Source organism: Medicago sativa, chromosome 5, assembly GCF_051527215.1.
Source record: "Medicago sativa cultivar Bolivia chromosome 5, Bolivia_mono, whole genome shotgun sequence".
NCBI lineage: Eukaryota > Viridiplantae > Streptophyta > Magnoliopsida > Fabales > Fabaceae > Medicago > Medicago sativa.
Genome location: NC_140753.1, coordinates 76,983,727 through 77,004,010, shown reverse-complemented (window position 1 = coordinate 77,004,010; position 20,284 = coordinate 76,983,727). Strand labels below are relative to the sequence as shown.

Sequence of the window (20,284 nt, the reverse complement as noted above, 5' to 3'; positions counted from 1 at the left end):
TATGTGTCATAAGATAAAATAGAGGGGGTGTGGGTTACATATAGACAGAGTTCAAGGGAGGTTAGTGTATTTTTCCCTAAAACATATTCAACCCTCTTTAAAAAAAAAAAAAAATTCAACCCAATAACAATTCAATCACATTTCATTTATTTTTATAGCTCGCTTAATGAAGAAAATGAAACAACAAGTTCTTTCATCCCCTTCAAAATCCCTCTCCTCCCAAAGACCCAGACAGTCTCTTCGTCTTAATTTTACAGAATATGGCCTTATTGGCTTATTGCTGCTACCCTCAGCACCGCTGCTTGCATGCCCTTTCGACCAGGCAATGCAATAACTAACTATGTTTTGTCACCCACCCAAAGATTGACAACTTTTACACTACACTTGGTAACAAAGTTCGGCCTGATGACTCACTATTCCAAGTAATTACAGCAATTGCACTGACTCTACTGATCAAAATTCCCTGCTGTCAAGTAACCATGCATTCATTCATACAGTCAGTGAATTTAAATCATTGGATTTCAAGAGAAAGATGCAATTCAGATATTACTCCAACAGTGTAAATTGACTAACGCTGTGAGCGCATGGTCTCTTTGCTCAGCTAAGCTCAGCTCTACTAATTCTTTTACATGCAAATTTCGTTGTCTTGGGGAAAAACTATGATTTCAACTAACAAATCCAAAGTCTGTTTAGTAGTAAGGAAGATTTAAAGAATAGGATTTCTATTCCTTTGCCAAAATGGATTCAACACCACTGCAATCCTGGGAAAATACACAACAGCAGAAGACTAATAGGACACCGTAGCCAAGCCAAAATCCAGGCTAATATAGCAGCAACTCAAACTAAAACTCAAGCAAGCACATAAAGACTTTATCTACGTACTTGGAGCTAATGTTGTCAAATTGACAGCTAAACATACCGAGCTAAACATACCACCCCAAAACTTGCACACTATAAATTAGACACAAGAAACATATATAATGAAAAGCAGTCCCAAAAAACTGAATAAAACCCCAACATTGAAGCCTCACAAAATACACCAAGAACCTGAAGATGAACACCGAGGCACAAAAAGAAAAGGCACGACAGCAAAACAGATAAAGAGTCAAGACCCATTGGGAATCACTATCTCACTCACAACATTGCCAAATTTCAATTGAAATAAAAAACAATTACTAAATGAATGTTTATACAAATTTCCAAATACATAGCAAAAGAGAATTCAATTGTAGACGACGGCATGTAGGTGCAAGAGAAACCCAAGGCTTAGAATCAATATTGAGAAACAATTTAGATCTGGGAAAAAAAAAAACAACAACAAAAATGAAACCCAAGTAAAACTAGAGATGGAATCCCACAAGAGAGTGCCATAGATACAACAGATCGGAAAGATTTGAAGGAGGCAGCAACGTTGAACTCTCTCTCCTCACTCTCTCTCTGTTTTTTTTTTTTTTTTTGTGCAAACCATATTTTCACAACCTGTACTAGCTATTTTAACTAATACAAGTTTGATACAATTACCACCAAGTAGTTGCAGTAATAAATCAACATTGGAGTAACTAATTATACAGTAATCTTAACCTAAACCAAGCATAGCTGGATATATTATGAAATTCCCAAGTAACCACCACGAATAGCTAAATACTAAAGTACAACTTCCAAACAGAGGTAATACCATAAGAATAATAGCCACTCATGACTGGGATAAACAAACCTTTGGAGGCTTTAAATAAGGGTTCCAGCAATATGATTAGAGATCGTTTTCCTGAAACATCTGAACTCTTCGCCAGTGACAGAATAGAAGTGTCTTGATCACAACCAAGTTATGACAAGAATCTTTAAGGGCTAAATATGATTTAATCCCAATAAATATATTTCAATCAAGCTTAGTCCTATAAGAATTTTCATTTGAGAAATGCTAGGAACATTCTCTTTCTAACACTCTCTCTAACACTCACTCTTTTATTGGGTGAAATTCATGAGTCTCACGCTTTGGAAATGGATCCCACATAAAGTGGTGAGACCCACATGGGTTAGAAAGAGAGTGTCCGTAGCACTCCTCTTCCTCTTTCATTTATATTTAGTCTATCCATGTTTAGTAGCTAAACTCATCAAATAAGAGACTAGACATGAATGAAATTTTTTGTAAGGACCACACTTGATAGAATAGTATTTTGTAGAGTCTAAAAATATATATTAATGGAATCCCTTAAATTTAAGAATTCAATCCATTGATGGGGAATAATGGAAGCAAACTTCACTCCCATTGCAAACAACTGTTCTTATAGCCACACAAATCAGCAGAGTTCTTACCAACATTTTAATATTATCAATGCATGTAGTATTCATGATACATCTGAAAGATTGTTATCAAAATCCAGGACAAAGCTCTCAATGTTGACAATGAAAAAGTTGATAAACCCATATACAAACTCAATATGGCATTCTACTATTTACTAATGATTTTTCTATCAGCATGAGCTGATCAGAAAATTCAATTGAAAGCTATACAGTAACCATTTGAATATGTCTTTAACCAAATCACACTATAGATCTAGGATCACCAAAAATAAAAATAAACAAGGTGTTCTAATACTTTGCTGGGAAAACACTGAATGTTAAACAAAAAACCAAAGCACAAATTCAGTAAAAGGAATTGAAACAAAATGCAGAGAAGGAAACATGTTTGATTGGAGAAGTTGAAGAAAAAAAAGATGTAACTTCATCAGTTCATTGTGCTTTCTATTCTATACGAGCCAAACCATAAAGGCTACTCAGATACTGCACCATCAAGGCTTTTCATTGAAGTAAAAAATTTAAGAATAAACCAAAACATAGAAAATATAGCTCGAGATAACAGGAAAGCGAGTTATACTGATGAACCAATAAAACGATTACCATGATAATATCCTTGTGTTGGATGATATAAACTCAAAAATGTGTTGGATGATAGAAATTCAAAAATGACAACAGGATGCATTACGATTTCCTCAACGATAACACATCACTCAGAACAAAATAGTTTACTCTATGGTGAATTAGCATACTTATTTCCATTCTCATTCATCTAATTCATTATTTTCCCAGAAATTGACCAAAATTCAAACAAACCAAAAGCTTATCACAGTAAACGCTACCCATCCATTTATTGTAAGTTCTAACTTTCATGGTGCAGAACAAACAAGCACCAAACTCGTATTACTACAGCTAAAAACAGAATCCAATTTAACTGTCAAAGAAATCAAACACAAAGTTATAAGCACGGAATCCTATCATAACGCAAATGATTCATAAGACTCAGAGCTAAAGCCTCACAATCTTTGCTGGATAAAATTTGTTGATTGAACTATGTCTGAAGACACCATTCAACGCAATTTACAACAATACTAAGATCTTACAAAAAACTTCAAACATAGTGCCACTACCAACAGATTCCTTGAATCTAATCTAAATCAACTGCAACATGTAATGTAACCAAAAAGTACCAATTCAAAGCCAAACATAAACACCACCAACCTATAGCTAGCGATGAATGTTAAGCAAATCCTTAGCTTCAGTCTGCTCCTCCATAAGCTCATCACTGACATACCGATTCAACAAATCCGTCTTCTTCTTCTGCAACACCATCTTCTCAATCTCTTTCTCATCCGGTAATGGCACATGCACAACAAATTCCCTTTCTTTCTCATCCAACCTCTCCCTCATCTCCCTCTCCTTCATCCTCTCTTCCTCCACCACATCCTCTTCCTCCTCATGAAGTATCTCCCTCGTAGCCGCAGTAACCTCAACAACCTCCCCACTCCTCACAGCCTTCCTAGCTTCCTTCCTTATCCTATCCAACCTCTCCCACTCCTCAACCGCCTCCCGCCTCATACATTCCTCAGCCGGTGCCTCAACCCGCTCCAATATCCCATCTTCATCATCCCTATAACCATAATAAGCAGCATTAATCCTCTTATAAATATCATATCTCGTCCTCCGTTTCCTCAACTCTGGCGGCTTCTCAAAAAGCTCCCTAACCCCCGGCAATTTCTTCGCCGCACCAAAATATCTATACCCCGGCCCCCTTCCACTAGGGTTAGGAACATCAACAATATTCCCATCCAAATCAGTCATTTTCGCAGAATGCCTCGCATAATTCGGTCCTCCAAGTTCAACAATTCTCCTCTCCCAATGCGATTTTTCACGAATGAGTTTGTTAATTTCGTCGTTGAGATCACGAAGACGGTGTTCGCCGAGACCTTCGTTCTGAATCTCGGCGACTTTGCGGCCGATTTCGCGCATGATTTGCTGACGCCATTTGTCGGCTTCGTTGAGGTCACGGCATTCGGAAGCGAGAAAAGGACGGCGTTCTTTAGGTTTCTTCTTTTCTTCAGCTTTCATGGTGATGAATCGATTCAGCATCGATTGAGCTTTTTCTTCGTTACGAGCCATCTTTGCTTGATTCTGATGAAAACGATTTCTTCTTCTTCTTGTTAGGGATGAATGAAAACGAGATCGAACACACTAACGAATCGCGTTTGTGAATAGAACCCTAAACCCCTCTTTTGTGAATATAGCAGATATTTTCTTTGTTTATTTGATAACGAAGATAAATAAGAGTGTTAGAAAACACTTACTCCATCTTCTGATTTAAAATTAAATTAAATTTAATCCCTCCTGATTTTTTTTTCTTTTAAGGAATCCCTATATACTCATTTATTTTTGGTATGAAAATATCAAAAACTAATTTGTGTGTTAATCTTTATCGAATTATCGAATCTAAATTAGGTCATGAGAATTTTGTGAAGAATTAAATTGAGTCTCTACTCTTCTTTTCTGATTTTTTTTAAAGGATTTATTTTTTGAGTAATTGAGAAGAAATTTCTTTATTTTAAAAAATATATATTCTATCGAAACGAACCAAATCGATCTATTAATTTATTATTCATTTGATTTAGTTATTTGGGATCTCATAAAAAAAATTGGAAAAACAAAAAAACTAACCAACAAATTTGTATTGGTTCATATTTTTTTCATTGGATCTCATCTATGGAGCACGTTCATTTTAGTTTTTATATCTAGTATAAATTTTGGGAATGAAATTTTTATAAGTTAGAAGAAATGTTACATCCTAAATAATTAACGATTAAATAGTGATACCTTTCACCGAAAAATACTTCCATGACATTGCTTGGGTGCCATTGGTGCCATTGGTGCAATCCTGGCCGTTGATGTGTGTTGATGGGTGTGGGGATGTGTGTGTGTATGGTGGAGATGACACCAATGGCACACAACTATGGCACCAAAGTGGAACCCCCTCTCACCTTAGGTGATTTTGTAAAGATGAGTTTGGTCTAATATAAAAACCTAGTATTTATTAGTTATATTTAAAAACTTTAGAATAAACCATCAATTTACCTCTTTCTTTTACTCAATTAGTCCCTAAGCTATATATATCAAGTAGTCTCTAAACTAAGTGAAATCCATATTTCAAAAAATAAAACTAAGTGAAATCTTTTAATTTAGTCCCTATGATATTTATAGTAAGAAAGAACTAAATGGACGAATTTTACATATTTTAAGGATTACTTGTTATATTTATTGTTAGGATAGTATAATATATTTATAACTTTATAATATCCTAACATTAATTATTTATATAATTAAAGGACTAAATTGCAGAGGAAAAGATAGTTTAGGCCTAAATTAATGGTTTATTTTACAATTTTATCGATTTAACTTCGTAAGAGTAGTTTGGTTTTGATACATGTATATACGAAATTAAGTTGGTTGATATCTCGTATAATAGAAAAGCTAGCCACATATTTAACCATCTATTCTGGTTCTCAATGTTTTTTGTAGAAGTTCTGGTTCTCTATGTTAACGTGTATGTTAATTTAAATTATTATACATCATTCTTCATAAAAAACTGTTTTTCAAGTGATTATGCTGTAGCATTCAGTTTTCAGTTATAGCAGTTGTTTGCTGCCACATTCTACTATTATGTATGTTACATCATTTACTAATCATAACTGATTTGTGTTATAACTAATAATTACTATTAATTCAACCTTGAATTTCAGTTGCATAAATATTGCATAGGGTATCTCTATGTAGGTAGGTGCTTTTAGGTGTGAGACATATTCATGTAAACTCTATGTATCAACTTGATTTTGTTCTTCCCTCCTCGTAGTGAATAGTGATTAATTTTGCTCTATCTTTCGTGTATTAGGTCTCCAAAACTGACCTCGTATATATGGACATGGTGCCTCTAAAGTGGACAATTCATTTTAGAGAGTAAATTGAGGAATATTAACTGTGATAAACAAATTAATAGTCGATAGTATGTGCACATGCATAACAAATCATGAGTAGTTACAATTTCAACCATTGATTTCTCACTTTACTAATACTAACTACTCACTTTAAAGGAATCAAATCTCGTTTATATCTACAAACTGTCAAACTCCCTTTTCCTTCTCTTCTTTTAATTTCCTGCATTTTCTACTTGAGTTATTTGTGGCACATTCGTTCTTCTCAAATTTTGATGGAGAAAGGCTATATATGAAAAATTGGAGATGGTTCTCTAGTGAACATTGGTCATAGTCCATCGCTCAGGTGTAAGGTTGATCCTAGGGCCATCATACCATCAACTCAGTTTGGCTCGAACATGCAGATTAGAGCTCTTATAGATGAAAATAATGGAAGATGGAAAGAGGATTGAGGTGAAGTTTTTTCACCTCAAGATGTTATGGAAATTTTAAAAATCCCCTTGATTCGCCTAGATGAAAATGATGATATCATTTGGAGGTTTATGACAAATGGTGATTACAAAGTTAAAAGTGCATATCGATTATGTGTTGACAAACTGATGAATCTAGATAAATGGAAGGTAAATGGGGATTGGAATCATGTATGGTCCACAAAAGCTCCTTATTTACTGTGGCGTCTATGAATAACTCGTCAGCCTGTGTGTTATGCAATACTGAAACAGAAACAAGTGTGCACCTTTTCCTTGTGTGTGCAGACAGCATTGCGTGTTGGAAGAGTGTTAATTTATGCGACATTCTGGAGAATTTGATGGCTTCCTCAGATGGTTTTGAAGATTATTAATTTTTTAAGGCTATTATCTGGTCTAACATCAGACCAGCTAAGGACATATTCTGTAGTATCTTGGATCATTTGGAAACTGCAAAGCAAGAAGCTACGAAACACAATGCATGAAACAGTTAAATCAAACTGCAGCATGCTAGCTCAGTTATCCAGTCCCGGAAGCATGCAAACTCTGCTGTCATAGCAGATTCTGCACTGCAGGGACCAAGTGCAGATAGCTCTTGGCAAGGCAACTCAGATGCAGCTTTGTTTAATGTTTATAACTCTGTTGACACTGGCCGCTGGCTGTTGTGTCCGAGACAGTTTAGGTGATTTTGTAATGGCCCATTCAGATTGGTGTAGACAGAGATGTCACCGTTGGAGGCTGATGCTTGGGGCCTTCTTAGAGCTGTACACTCGACAAGTTCCGTTAGACTACAGTATGCCATTTGAGTTTAATTGTAAACAGATAGTAGACGACATACACAAGGATAAATTCAATAGTCAAGAATATGATTACCTTATTAGTAAGAGCAAAAATTTCCTTTGTTTATCTAACAACTATGGAGTTGCTTTTTCTAGGCTACCAACAAATGGTAGTGCTGACTCTCTAACTAGAGCATTGAAGTGTCTAAAAATCTGTTTCAAGTGGTTTTGCTGTACCAGCATTTAGTCTTTTAGTTACAGCAGTTTGCTGCAACATTTCTGTTATTTATCTTGTATCAGTTACTAGTCAAAACTGATTTAACCAAATTCTGTTATTATTACGATTAGTTCAAAGCTTGTATTACAGTTGCTTGTATATAGCATACAGTATCTCTATGTAGATAGGTTTTTATATTCATGTAAACTCTCTACATCATAACAAAATTAGAAAGATTGAGCGATCATAGAGAAAGCGGCGAAAATAGGGTGTTGAAAGGACTTGGATGATATTGTATTGTTTTTCAATAATGGTGATACAAAGAGCCAATAAGACTCAGTTATACCGACTTGATCTTCCCTTCTCGGTGATTCATTTTGCTCCCTCTTCTATTAAATTCCAGCACTTTTACATTTTGTAGTTTAGAATTTTGATTTGATCTTGCTACTATTTTTCTGATTTTGAGGTTATTCTTAACAGATTCAATATCTAGGACCCCATACTAATCACTTATCACATAAACAAAGAAACATCATAACTTAGAAGACCATGTTTCAGTGGGAAGATATAAACACAAGATTTTTTTTCCCATTTGTTGATGTGCAAGTCCATAAACAAGGAAATAATAATGAAGTAATATATGTCATTTGATTGGTGCATTGCTACACTACAGTCTAAGCCATTGGTTTCCATTTATGAAGTTAATGTCCAAGAAAGGCTTTGCTTCTCCATAGCTGAATTGTTTTGACCAAGGCACCCTCTTTTTTATATTTGCTCCTATTCCATGGCACTTAAACTCACCAAACACTGCAGTCCTGAAACACCATATACTTATGTCAAGTCAATTGTAGAACAAACTACGAAATACTGGCGTAGACATGAACACCGCACACGACACTAACACGTCGTCACCAGGATTAATTTGTCAAAAGAATAATTGAATATAAACGCTATGTCGGTGTCATGTCGCCGGTTGGTGTCATACACTAAACGAAGTGTCGGTGCTACATATTAGAACGAGTAAAGTTGCACTTACTTATTTCTTTCTGGATGATTCCATGATGACCATCCTTCTGGAGTAATAATATCATCCATATGACAATTTGAGTAAATTACTCTTGAGTAGTCTCCCCAAGCTCTTCCAAGGTACACTTTTCCTGTTCCTCTAATACTGCATCCTACAAAAGAAAAACCTGTATCTTGAAGTGGTGAATCCCTATGATGTGCTGCAATTGCTCCATAGTTCTCGGCTATTGATTGAAGTCTACACTTCTGATAAGTATACAAACAGAATCATTCAATGTTCCAAAGGTGAAACTAGTTTTGTAGTTTTAGTAAAAAAAAAAAAAAACATAGAAAATGATCATTTTACTTTACCTCATAGAGTGATTTTGCATTGCCAAAAATGAAATCAACTTTTCCTTGGATGAGACACTTGTAGAAGTAATGAGTTCCTGTGTTGTCCAAAAGAGTGTCTTGTGTTCCTTTAATCTTAACTTTATAGAACATTGCTCTATCACTGTCTACCCTTAGTGCCACTGCTTGCATTCCTCGTCCACCTGGTGCTGCAACCACTGTATTCTGCATCCACCATACAAAGATCATCAACTTCTAAAATTACAACTGCTTATATATTAATCTTAAATTTTGTGACAAAAAATGATTTTAAATCATAGTCTGCAAGCATATAACGACCGAAGGTCTTCAGTCTAGTTGTATCGCTACATTTGTCCGCAATAACAAGGATCACAACATAACCGTAATTGCAATTTAAAACTATGCCAAAAATTATGTCTTTACTTACCTCAAAAGTAACCTCAGTTGCACAGAAAAAATCTGATTCAACTGCTACAGTTGCTGAACCATATGTGCCCAATTCTTGACCATTTGGGCCTCTGTCTGATGATTTACTGTTCCAAGTAATCACAGGACTTCCTGTGAGATTTCTTCTTCCTATAAATGATATGTAAGGCTTTGTTTTTGGCACAAACACTCTTTCTCTGCACAAATTGTACATAAACCAATGGTTATAAAGAAAGAAAAAAGCGAACAAATCGTGTATCTACCTCCGTAGCACCGACACTTTTAATCAAATGTGTGTCCAGTGTTGGTGTCCGACACATACAATCACATTCAGTTAATTCATTTTCTCAAATTATGAGAGGTGTCAACGTGTCAGTGTCGTGTCTGGTGTTTGTAATGGTGCTTCATAGTTTTCTACATATAAAAAAAAAATTTCTACGTAATTACATACCTGTAAGTTCCTGGAAAAATGTAGATTTTGACTCTTTGTTTGTTCCCATTAGGAACCAAATCAACTGCACCTTGAACAGTTTTAGAATCTCCCTTTCCATGTTGATCAACCACAATTACTCTAACCACATTGTTTTGAACATTATTGCTTTTCTTCACAACCAACCTTTGTTCATTCACAATCAAATCTTCCCAACTAATGTAATTCCTAACACCCCCTTTAACACATTCTGCTAAATCCACCTCAACCATCATTACAACAAAAACCATAAAAAACAAAACAACAACAACTCTACAAGACAACATCATTGTTAGTTTGTTTGTCACATAAGAAAAATGTTACACTTTCTAATGTGTTGTTACGTTTCAATATGAATATATATCATGTTATGTTATGAGTATGAAATGAAACTCTTCAATGTGAGATACATAGAAAGATTGTGTAACGGTTTTATTTTTATTAGAGTTGAAGCATGAAGTAGCTGATTGTAATAAATAACCAAAGAGAGCGTTATGGTGGTGTGATAGTGCGATACCGTCAGTTACAATCTTTCTAAGGTTTTCATAATAATAACACAACTTTGGTAATGGAAATTAAATAAACTTTGGTTTAGCTTATGAGTTTAATTCAAGGAACATAAAGAGAACTTTGTCTCTTCAATTTGAACTTTTTTGTTTTTAAAAGATGAAACATTAAATAGATAAAAATGGGACTATGTCTAAATTGTGTGATTTATTTTTAAACATGATCACAAAAATAGTAAACGGTTGATGGCATGTGGCAACAAGAGCGGTTGTATTATTCATGGGGTTTAGGCATATTGGGTGCAACTGCTTCCCACTATGTTATTGAAAATTTAAATTGAAATTGCATTTTAAAAACTTTTGTTTTTCCCTCCTTTCCAATTTGATGAACCACCAAATGTTGCTACTTGCTCAATTTTTTTATATTGCAAATAAAATAATTAATTTGACTTGGTTGAATTATTCATATAAATTTGTGATGAATATTTTGATACTATGTTTTTTTTTTATTTTTATGTTGAACGGTTATTACTTATTTTATTATTTAGGTGTCTTAAGATGAGAAATCATGAGTACACAAATTATTATTTAAGAATAATGCTGGTCCTACCTTAACTCTTTTTTAGGACAATGACAACACAACACTTATTATTACATCCTTGTATGCCACGAGATGAAATCAAATACGTAAAATGCAAGTGTAATTATTGTATCAATGTAACAAATTACACACACATACATTTCAATTTGGGCTTGCCATAATAGATTCTGGTAATAGCTTATCACTAATGAGAAGTTTTTTTTGGGTTCAAAGGACAAATGAGAAGGTTTTAAGTACAAAGCAGTTAAGAAAGCTGGATAAATAAAAAATAATAAGTACATAAATATAGCTATCAAATAATCATAGATTGTAGTAGTTATTGCAACAACTGAAAAAAGATTGTAGCAGTTACGAAATCAATAATTCATCAAAGAATAACTGGAGTCAATTGATTATTACGTACCATTCCATATTTCTGCAGTTTTTACAATACCAAACTACTAAATTTTCGTTCTCCACAATCACTTGAACATTTACGGTAAAAACAATTAATAGGATGCCATGAGTCATGAATCATGAGGATGCTTCAAAGTCTTGGAGGGGGTATGGTGTGATGAGTACCATGACCTTATGTCTTTGCAATAATAACATACACATGCTTCCATCACTCGTAATATGGCATAATTGGTTAGGCTCGTACATTGATTGGTATGAAAAATTGCTTAATTTAGTTTTGTTTTCCTTAAGAAAAATGCTATGTATAGTGACAAATGGTTCACGAATTAATCACGATAAGTGCAAATTCAGTTACATATCACCACCCCCTACATGATTACCATGAATTTCGGATTTTAAGTGAGAATTAAATTGTCAAATTTTCACTCTAATACACCACCTTGAAATCCTCGTGAATTACAAATTTGTTGGATATAGCACTCCTCTTTTCTTAAAATTCATCTTCAAGATACTTATATCAAGATTACTTTTATTTCAATCAATAACAAATGAGGATTATAATAGAGATGAAAAGATTATGAATGGACCTTTCGAACATGGGGGTGTATTTTTTTTTGTTCACTTCTTGACAACTCAACATATCTCTTTTGACAAAAAGTGTACAAATTCAACGTTGAGTGCTATGTTCGGCTAAAATAAATGTAGTCATACAGCTCGGTTTTCACAAGTTTCCTAAACTTACCAAATTACCCACACAAGCTGGCTGGATGACAATTGATTATCTAAAATTTTAGTAAGCTCCTGGCAAACTCAGATTCTACCGGCAAAGTGTAGGTTGAGTTTCTTGGAATTCCGACAAGCTCAAATCTTAATTTTGATTTGGGAGTACATTTCCTTTCGACAAACTCGAACGTTAAATTTGCCGAAATCTAAATGTGTTTTGATAAACACAAATTTTAACTTTGTTGGGACGGTTTCTCAATTCCTAATCTTGACAAAACAAAATAAATATCCATCCGATCTTAAATATAAACAACTTTTCACATTTTAGATTTATTCAATAAATGATTATTTGATCTATATTATAAACAACATATATATATTACTAGTTTTTTTGACAATAAAAAACTCATCATTTCATTCATTGTAATGTTTGTAAGAGAAATGCTAGGGTCACACTCCCTAACACACTCTCTAACACACTCCAATAAAAATTAACCACATCACCCATTCTTTTTGTTCATTTAACCTGCAACCGGTACAAACATCAAGTACTTTACCTTTAAAAAAAAAAACATTATTTTTTTTTTGTTCACCATCTTCCTCACCGACTTTCTTTTGTACGGATGGTGGTGGTGGTGCTAAAGACATCAATAATATCCTCCTCCTTCAAAAGTAACGGTGCTATACTAAGAAGACCCATTTCTGATTTGCATCATCCTCAACTTTCATCTTTTCTTTTAGGTTGCAATTCCAGAAATTGATAAGAGGGGTTGTTGTTAGAGATTGAAAACGAAATTGAATTAAAACAGGAGAAGAAGGAGGGTATTGAAATTGAGAACGAGAATGAGGAGAAATGGAAATGGATCCTTCACAATTCTATTTTATTAGATGTATTAAACTCATATGTAATCATAACCCATAACCCAGATCTATTTTATGAGAGGAATGGAACCCATATATAAAAAAGGAACGGAACCCATGTATAAAAATTGATTTAACTCCCCCATCAACAAGAAAGCTCACAACAAAAAAACATGTTGCCTGAGAAATGGGTTGTGGTTGCAGCTCATGACAAACCAGCAGTTGAATTCATAAAAAAGAAAGAAAAAATAATGTTATTTTCCTTCCACCTGTGGAACCGGTTACCAGGTAAAGCAGTTAAGAAAATGGATGACGTGGCTTTATGTTATTGGAGTGTGTTATAGGAGTGTGTTAGAGAGTGTGATGGTAGCATTTCTCTTGCTTGTAATACAAGATAGAATCAAATTAAAAACTTGACGACGAGCATGCAATATTGCCACCCTTGTTAAGCTATAAGCGACAACATTAACTTGTTTTCAAACAAAATTTATCTTTACGTTTGGAAATTGCTATGATATTGCCAAATTCTGCTTGATTGTTATTCCTACCACATATGATGTCAACCGCTAGTTTGCAATCTAGGTAAATGTGCACATATGGTAGTCCCAACTAATTGTGTCCCGTAAACCAACCGCTTTCGCTTCTTGTGGAGGAGGACTGCCTTCATGAAGGATAAAATGATTACATAGTTTTGAAATGACTTTTTCACTTCTAATTATACTCGAACAAATTTATGCATAAAAGTATTATATTTTTGTGTCACTCAAAAAGATAAACATTTATATTATATTCGCTATATTATTGGTGTTATTGAAAAATATGTATAGTTTATTACAACATAAAAAGTACAAAATATTTATACTTATAATTTTAATCAAAATAATTTTTACACATTATTTGTCATTTTTACCCATTAACATACTAAAAAACAAATGACTGATGAACACAGAATACCCATTGTCTCAATGATAGGAATAAATTATAAAGAAACTTGCGTCTATCTACTACCGTTTAGAGAATACATTGAGATGGGCAATGGATATATTTTTTTTTTTTGGGCAATGGATATATTATTAAATATTAAATTAAATTATTGAAATTGAAATGATGTCATTGGTTACATGGAGGGAATGAGTATTGACGCCGACGGAGAATTGACTTAATGATGCAAAAGCTGGACTTTTCTTTCTACAAACAAATAAAAAACTTGTTCCGTTTTTGAGGACATTATTAGTAGAGATAATATATGCCAATATAATATTAATATTAATTATATAAATTTCTTTCTATTGTTAAAAAAAAATCAATATCAATCAAAATCATACGTCTAGTTCTTTTTTTTTTTTGAGGGAATCATACGTCTAGTTATATATTTATAAGCTAATTATATAAATTTCTTTCTTTGGGTACAATATATATAAAAGTCTTTCTATAAAATAAGATTTTATTGTTTTTACTAGAAAATAAGTTACATTTTTAGGAAAAGAAAATAAGATTGTATTGTTAAGAACAATATTTTTGACACACGTATTTAGTTAATGTATAAATGTTCAAAATCAAATTATTTTGATGAGAGACAAATATTGATGAAGAGAGAAATAAAGACCAAATCATTATGGCAAATTCTATGGTACACCCAAAAATTTAAGTGTTAAATGAGTGTACCATAGAATTCTTAAGCAAATTCTATGACAAATTCTATGGTACACCCAAAAATAACTATTAATTCTTAAGCAAAAATTTGAACCCAAAAATTATTACTAATTTTTTCTTCAGAGTGGGTTGTGGTAGACTTGCACTGCAAAGTGAAATAAAAAGTGTCATATCCAACTATTCCTTTGACCACCAAAAATCACTTTCATTTTTCTTTATTTTCTTTTTCAAATAGTTTACTGGTTAGATGGGAGACATATTAATAGAATATTTTGGGTTCAAATTGTAACCATTAAAAATAATGTCAATTATAGCTATCAATTGAGTTGCTCTTTTGAAACCTTTTTCATTTCTTTTTAACGCAACCAAATTCAAAAATATACCCAATATGCATCACCTTTATCAAAATTATTATTTAATTTATTAATTAAAACAGTCTCCATTTTTCAAAACATTATTTTGCCTGATGCAATCTTATACTAATTATTAATTAAAAAACAATAATGGAATTCACAAATACATATCGTGCATATAATGTTAGGTTCAATAAAAAAAAGGATTGATATTTCATTCCATCCAAGATCTTATATTATACTATATATATAATCTTTTTTGATAACTAAGGATATTATTCTTATTTTTTTGAAAGATAAGGATATTATATTATACTATATATAATAATGAAATGAAACACTATAGGACTATAATGTGCTTTCTATGCTGAGTGTTAACCTTTGACTAATTTTCTCAGATCTTCAATCAAACAAAGTTACCATGATGAGAGGACGATTCCTCAATTTCTTTGTCAATCCAACACCAAAAAAATGGTCCCTCCTTTCTCTTAGCCACCACAAATCTCAATCTCATAACTTCATGTCTGTTTCTTCTCCTGTTGATGCTAATTCAAAGAATCTTTTACCACATGATGATCATTCATGTGAAAAATTCTTCACACCAAGTTCCAGATATGGGATCAACACCTTGCATACAAGTTCAGTTGTGGAACAATCTGAAAAGGTTGAGGATGAAGATTATGTGTGGATGAAGATGCAGGAAGAAGCTAAAGTTGATGTCACTGCTGAACCAATTTTGTCTAGTTACTATTATGTTTCAATCTTGTCACAGAAATCATTGGAAACTGCTTTGGCTAATCACCTTGCTGTTAAATTAAGCAGTGTAAGTCTTCCTAGTACAACACTTTCTGATCTTTTTGTTAGAATTTTGGAATCTGATAAAGAAATTATGTATGCTATGAAAAATGATCTAAAAGCAGTTAATGAAAGAGACCCTGCTTGTATAAGTCATGTTCATTGTTTCTTGAATTTCAAAGGCTTTTTAGCATGTCAAGCTCATAGGGTAGCTCATAATTTGTGGTCAAATGGAAGGAAAATTTTAGCAGTTATGATTCAGAATCGCGTTTCGGAAGTTTTTGGGGTTGATATTCATCCTGGAGCTAAGATTGGAAGTGGGATTTTGCTTGATCATGCAACTGGGATTGTGGTTGGTGAAACTGCTGTTATTGGAAATGATGTGTCTATTTTGCACGGTGTGACGTTGGGAGGGACCGGTAAGGCACATGGCGATAGGCACCCAAAGATTGGTGACGGGGTGCTTATAGGCGCGGGAACTTGTATTTTGGGGAATATTAAGATTGGTGATGGTGCTAAAATTGGTGCTGGTTCAGTTGTGATCAAGGAAGTTCCTCCAAGGACTACCGTTGTTGGGAATCCGGCTAAATTGATTGGAGGGAAGAATAATCCTATTAAACTTGATAAGATTCCTAGCCACACTATGGATCATGTTGCACATATTTCCGAGTTTTATGATTATGTTATCTAGAGTATAGGCTTGAAAAAATTATTTGCAGTTTTATGTTTGGAAATTCAGAATTGAGTTATTGAAATGTGAGGGGTCCTAGTTTGTTATGTAAGAGAGAATCTTGGTTCTCCTGCTATGCTAACTGTAATAAAATTGAAAATAAATGTGCAATGTGATCATAGTGTAGTTTGTGTTGCTGTAATGTAAGGTACGCCAGCACCCTTTATTAGGTACGAATGTTGTGAACGTTCGTATTTAGTGAAGCTGCACTTTGTAGCTTCTTGTATTCACGGTGGAAGAGGCTATGAATGTGCGTATTTGCACAATTGACACATATCCAAACACTTACGAAGTTGTTTTGAAATCTTGTTTGTATTTTCCGCATAAACTGAAATCTGTACATCATCATGGTTCCTAAGTGGAGTTGCAGAGATTGTGCTATAGATGATGAAGTTGGAAAACAGTTTCTAAAGCCATTTGACTTTGTCTAAATCACCAAACAAGAATCTTCAATCTTATGTGTGTTGATTTAAAAACTAACAGTTTAAATCCTCAATTCAAAATTGTGTGTTGATGATTCAAGACAAGTCTTCTATGAACATTATTGGCATAATGTTTCTGTTAATCAAGCTTTTCACTGTAACATGTTTTAAGCTTGTTCATTTAGTTATGGGAAATGATATGTATGCCAACATTGGGGTTTTTTTTTGTGGACCCACGTTGATTGTGTTTTTATTTGTGCAACAAATTGATTGTGTAGGCATTGAAAATTTATACATTGAACACTCAAGATTGAAAAATTCCATTGAAATTTCACTGTCAATCAAATGAAACAATTCACTAAATAATAATTAGTCAGTCGTTTATGAATCAGTGCATGTCTTTTGATGTATTATGTATATACTTAACCTGTATTTGGGGATAAACTTGTCACCTTGTGACATTGTATATACTTAACCTATATATATTATGCACTGTCCTACCAAAATTCCCGACCCTTGTGACATAGTTTAGTTAAAGATAAAATATTATTAATTTTTTGATAAAAAAGATATGCACAGCATTTACCTTTACAATATATAGAAAAGTTATTTCAGAATCATAATAGAAAACCAGGTAACTAAAAAATACAGGCACAATTGCTTCCAACAACAAGATCTGAAAGCATATAAATATAAAATCATTTCCTATAAAAATTTCAAGGGAAATGCATAAAACTATTTATTTAACTGAAGAAGATAAATGAGCAATTTTTACAATCCCATCTCTTCTAAATGTCGCATTCTGAAAACAAATGACGATTTAAGAAATGACAGAGATTGCAAAAATTGCCATTCATGGCTTCTATTCTGAGAGAAAGAGTGACGGAATGAAAAGGAGAGAGAGCGAGCGGCACTAGGGTTTCAAAGCCTTTGAACCCCAATATATACATATATCTTAGATTGAAGTGACGTCGTTTTGATGAAGGAAACAATTTAGAGGACTATTGTGTTTATTTTGGGCCTTTTGGGCTGTGGATAAGAGATAAAAGTCCATGAGTCCTGCTCTTTACCCAAATGATTTCGCTCATTCCCAAAGTAAAATACCAGACTACCCCTACGCATGTTAACATGCGTTACGCAAGTTAACTTGCGTAGCGTGACTTAAGTCACGTAGCGTGAGTTAAGTCACACTAAGTGCCGTTTTTAGTTCAAAATCCAGCATGCATGCCCAAAACACCATTTTTTCTTTCCCTCCACCTCCAAAAACCCAAAAAGTGCGAATTTTTGGGTCATAATCTCAACTCCAAATCATTGCAAATCGTCAGGAAGCAAGTTTCTACGCTCATCAAGCATCAAAGAACAGGTAATGTACTACTTGCCATGGGATTTCATGTTTTGGTTCGTCATGCACTTATTAATGAGTTGAAAACTCACAAGAGTGACTACTTGCCAATATATGCTACCGAGAGCCGTTACAAACTTATCTTGGATGGTTTACACCCTCCAACAAGTAAAAGTGGTATTGCACCTCCAGAGAAGTGGTTGACCACTCCGGATATGGGTCACATTGTTGCTAGTTGCTACAATAGAGCGGTTGTTCTATTGACTTTGCCCGAATTGGGTAGTTCATGTGAGACATATTTTCCAATCCGGAGTGCTCCACCACTTAATGCACATTCCAACATAATGTGCCTTTGCTTGATTCCGGACCACTTTCTTCATGTGAAGTTGAAAGAAAATTGTCCACTACCACCTCCTCCTAAGGAGTGGATGACTCACAAGATTGGTGATGCGGAGCAATGGCTTTTTTCAGTTTTTGGATAGAAACGCCGCCTTCGATGAGCTCATGTCTAAGGAGCCAAAGCCGCCAAAGAAACCAACAAATGAGCACAATCCTATTACTTTGGACACCCCAGAAAAGCCAAAGCAAGAGAACGAAGTCATGGATGAAGATGAAGATGGAGATTATGACCTATCACTAGTGTAGTTAGATAGGGTATGACACTTTTGGGTCGGTGGGTGTTCGTCCTATTTTTGGTGGTATTACACCCCGACATATTTTTTGGTGGCCTATTGTGCAATTTTGATATTTATGGCCAATATGTAACTAATATTATATAAATATATGAAAAGAATTATTTTGGATCGTTTATGTGTCATTAAGTGTGTTTAAATTATTACGGGTCATTACCGGCGTATTTGTGAAATTTGGACCGTTTGGATCGTTTATGTGTGATTATGTGATTGTGAGAAAAACTATGTTTTTAATTAATTTTGATCAATTATGTCGTATTATCCGATAAACTTCTTAAACTGACATAATTTGGTTAAGTTATGAATGTGGCGTGATTACAGGTCTTTCTAGACTTATCAAAAGTCTGTTCTGTTACTGCATGCATGCATGCAGTTTCTGTTTCTACTATGAACGTGAGTTAACTCACGCCAGTGCAAATGGCAACGTGAGTTAACTCACGCAATCCATTACACTAACGCATGTTAACATGCGTTATTTTTTTTTTACAAATAACACCAACGCATGTTAACATGCGCAATGCTTTTCAACAAATAACACTTACACATGTTAACCTACTTAACGCATGTTAACATGCGTAAATATTTGTACTAGCGTAACTTAACATGCGCAGGGGCAGTTTGGTATTTTACTTTGGGAATGAGCGAAATCATTTGGGTAAAGAGCAGGACTCAAAGTCCATCGACGTTTTTCAATTTCAATAAAAAAAATCTAGGAGTATTACTTTTCCCACCTTATGCTATTTTCACACTCCCTGCAAAAATAACAAAAATATCTCTGGTTTGGATTATATAATCTGAACGAGGCTGTTAGCATTTTTCGGATTATAAAATCCAAAATATTATGAACTATAAATTTTGTGTTATATTTGACGTTAAAGGTCTCTGCTGACCGTCGTAGAATCTCTACATAAGCTGCAAAGCAATTGCAGAGATTCTATGAACAGTCAGAAATTACCATGACACCATAAACACTCCTAAAAACTAAAAAATGTTTAAGAAAAATTGTGAGTTTTTGGATTATATAATCTGAACCTGTCTAAAAAATTCGGATTATATAATCCGATTAGAACAAGAATTTGCTTAAGAATAATAAAGATTTTCAAATTTTCTTTCTATCTATGTGTTTAAATGAACAGCTTTAGCGTAAGGTTCAACGGAGAGATATTTGACAGCATGATGAAGATCTTCGAAATATATCTATCTATTATTTAAAATTCTCAT

The 20,284-nt window shown here is 33.8% G+C and overlaps 3 protein-coding genes and 1 pseudogene across 5 annotated transcripts; 2 read left to right on the top strand and 2 right to left on the bottom strand.

The window, feature by feature from the left end:
• Positions 1–3,202: 3,202 nt before the first annotated feature.
• On the bottom strand, positions 3,203–4,603 carry LOC146925198 (pre-mRNA-splicing factor ISY1-like protein). The gene has a single exon (XM_085710175.1). It carries the CDS (start codon positions 4,432–4,434, stop codon positions 3,523–3,525), a length of 912 nt encoding a protein of 303 aa, XP_085566301.1. The 5' UTR covers positions 4,435–4,603; the 3' UTR covers positions 3,203–3,522.
• A 3,682-nt stretch (positions 4,604–8,285) lies between these two features.
• Positions 8,286–10,684, bottom strand: QRT1 (Pectin lyase-like superfamily protein). 2 transcript variants are annotated; one of them, XM_085710173.1, is made up of 5 exons: positions 9,972–10,684; positions 9,522–9,717; positions 9,095–9,298; positions 8,754–8,989; positions 8,286–8,532 (listed from the first exon to the last, which is right to left on the bottom strand). In XM_085710173.1, exons 1-5 carry the CDS (start codon positions 10,277–10,279, stop codon positions 8,385–8,387), a joined length of 1,092 nt encoding a protein of 363 aa, XP_085566299.1. In that variant the 5' UTR covers positions 10,280–10,684; the 3' UTR covers positions 8,286–8,384. The 2 variants fall into 2 exon arrangements, with proteins under 2 accessions (XP_085566299.1, XP_085566300.1); XM_085710174.1 differs by lacking the exon at positions 8,286–8,532 and having other exon boundaries at positions 8,750–8,989; positions 9,972–10,418.
• A 4,674-nt stretch (positions 10,685–15,358) lies between these two features.
• LOC146925196 (serine acetyltransferase 1, chloroplastic pseudogene) lies at positions 15,359–16,911 on the top strand (annotated as a pseudogene). Its single transcript, XR_015010438.1, has one exon. The product of XR_015010438.1 is annotated as a serine acetyltransferase 1, chloroplastic pseudogene (transcript).
• A 1,498-nt stretch (positions 16,912–18,409) lies between these two features.
• Positions 18,410–19,016, top strand: LOC146925195 (uncharacterized). Its single transcript, XM_085711941.1, has 2 exons — positions 18,410–18,751; positions 18,843–19,016. Exons 1-2 carry the CDS (start codon positions 18,410–18,412, stop codon positions 19,014–19,016), a joined length of 516 nt encoding a protein of 171 aa, XP_085568067.1.
• The last annotated feature ends 1,268 nt before the right edge of the window (positions 19,017–20,284 follow it).

Bases quoted from the DNA above. Each gene is read 5' to 3' on its own strand.
- LOC146925195 (XM_085711941.1), top strand. From the start codon at position 18,410: ATGGGATTTCATGTTTTGGTTCGTCATGCACTTATTAATGAGTTGAAA. The intron at 18,752-18,842 runs GTGAAGTTGAAA...GGCTTTTTTCAG, and splicing joins TTCCGGACCACTTTCTTCAT to TTTTTGGATAGAAACGCCGC.
- LOC146925198 (XM_085710175.1), bottom strand. From the start codon at position 4,434: ATGGCTCGTAACGAAGAAAAAGCTCAATCGATGCTGAATCGATTCATC.
- QRT1 (XM_085710173.1), bottom strand. From the start codon at position 10,279: ATGATGTTGTCTTGTAGAGTTGTTGTTGTTTTGTTTTTTATGGTTTTT. The intron at 9,299-9,521 runs GTAAGTAAAGAC...TGGTGGATGCAG, and splicing joins CAACTGAGGTTACTTTTGAG to AATACAGTGGTTGCAGCACC. The intron at 8,990-9,094 runs GTAAAGTAAAAT...TATACTTATCAG, and splicing joins ATGCAAAATCACTCTATGAG to AAGTGTAGACTTCAATCAAT.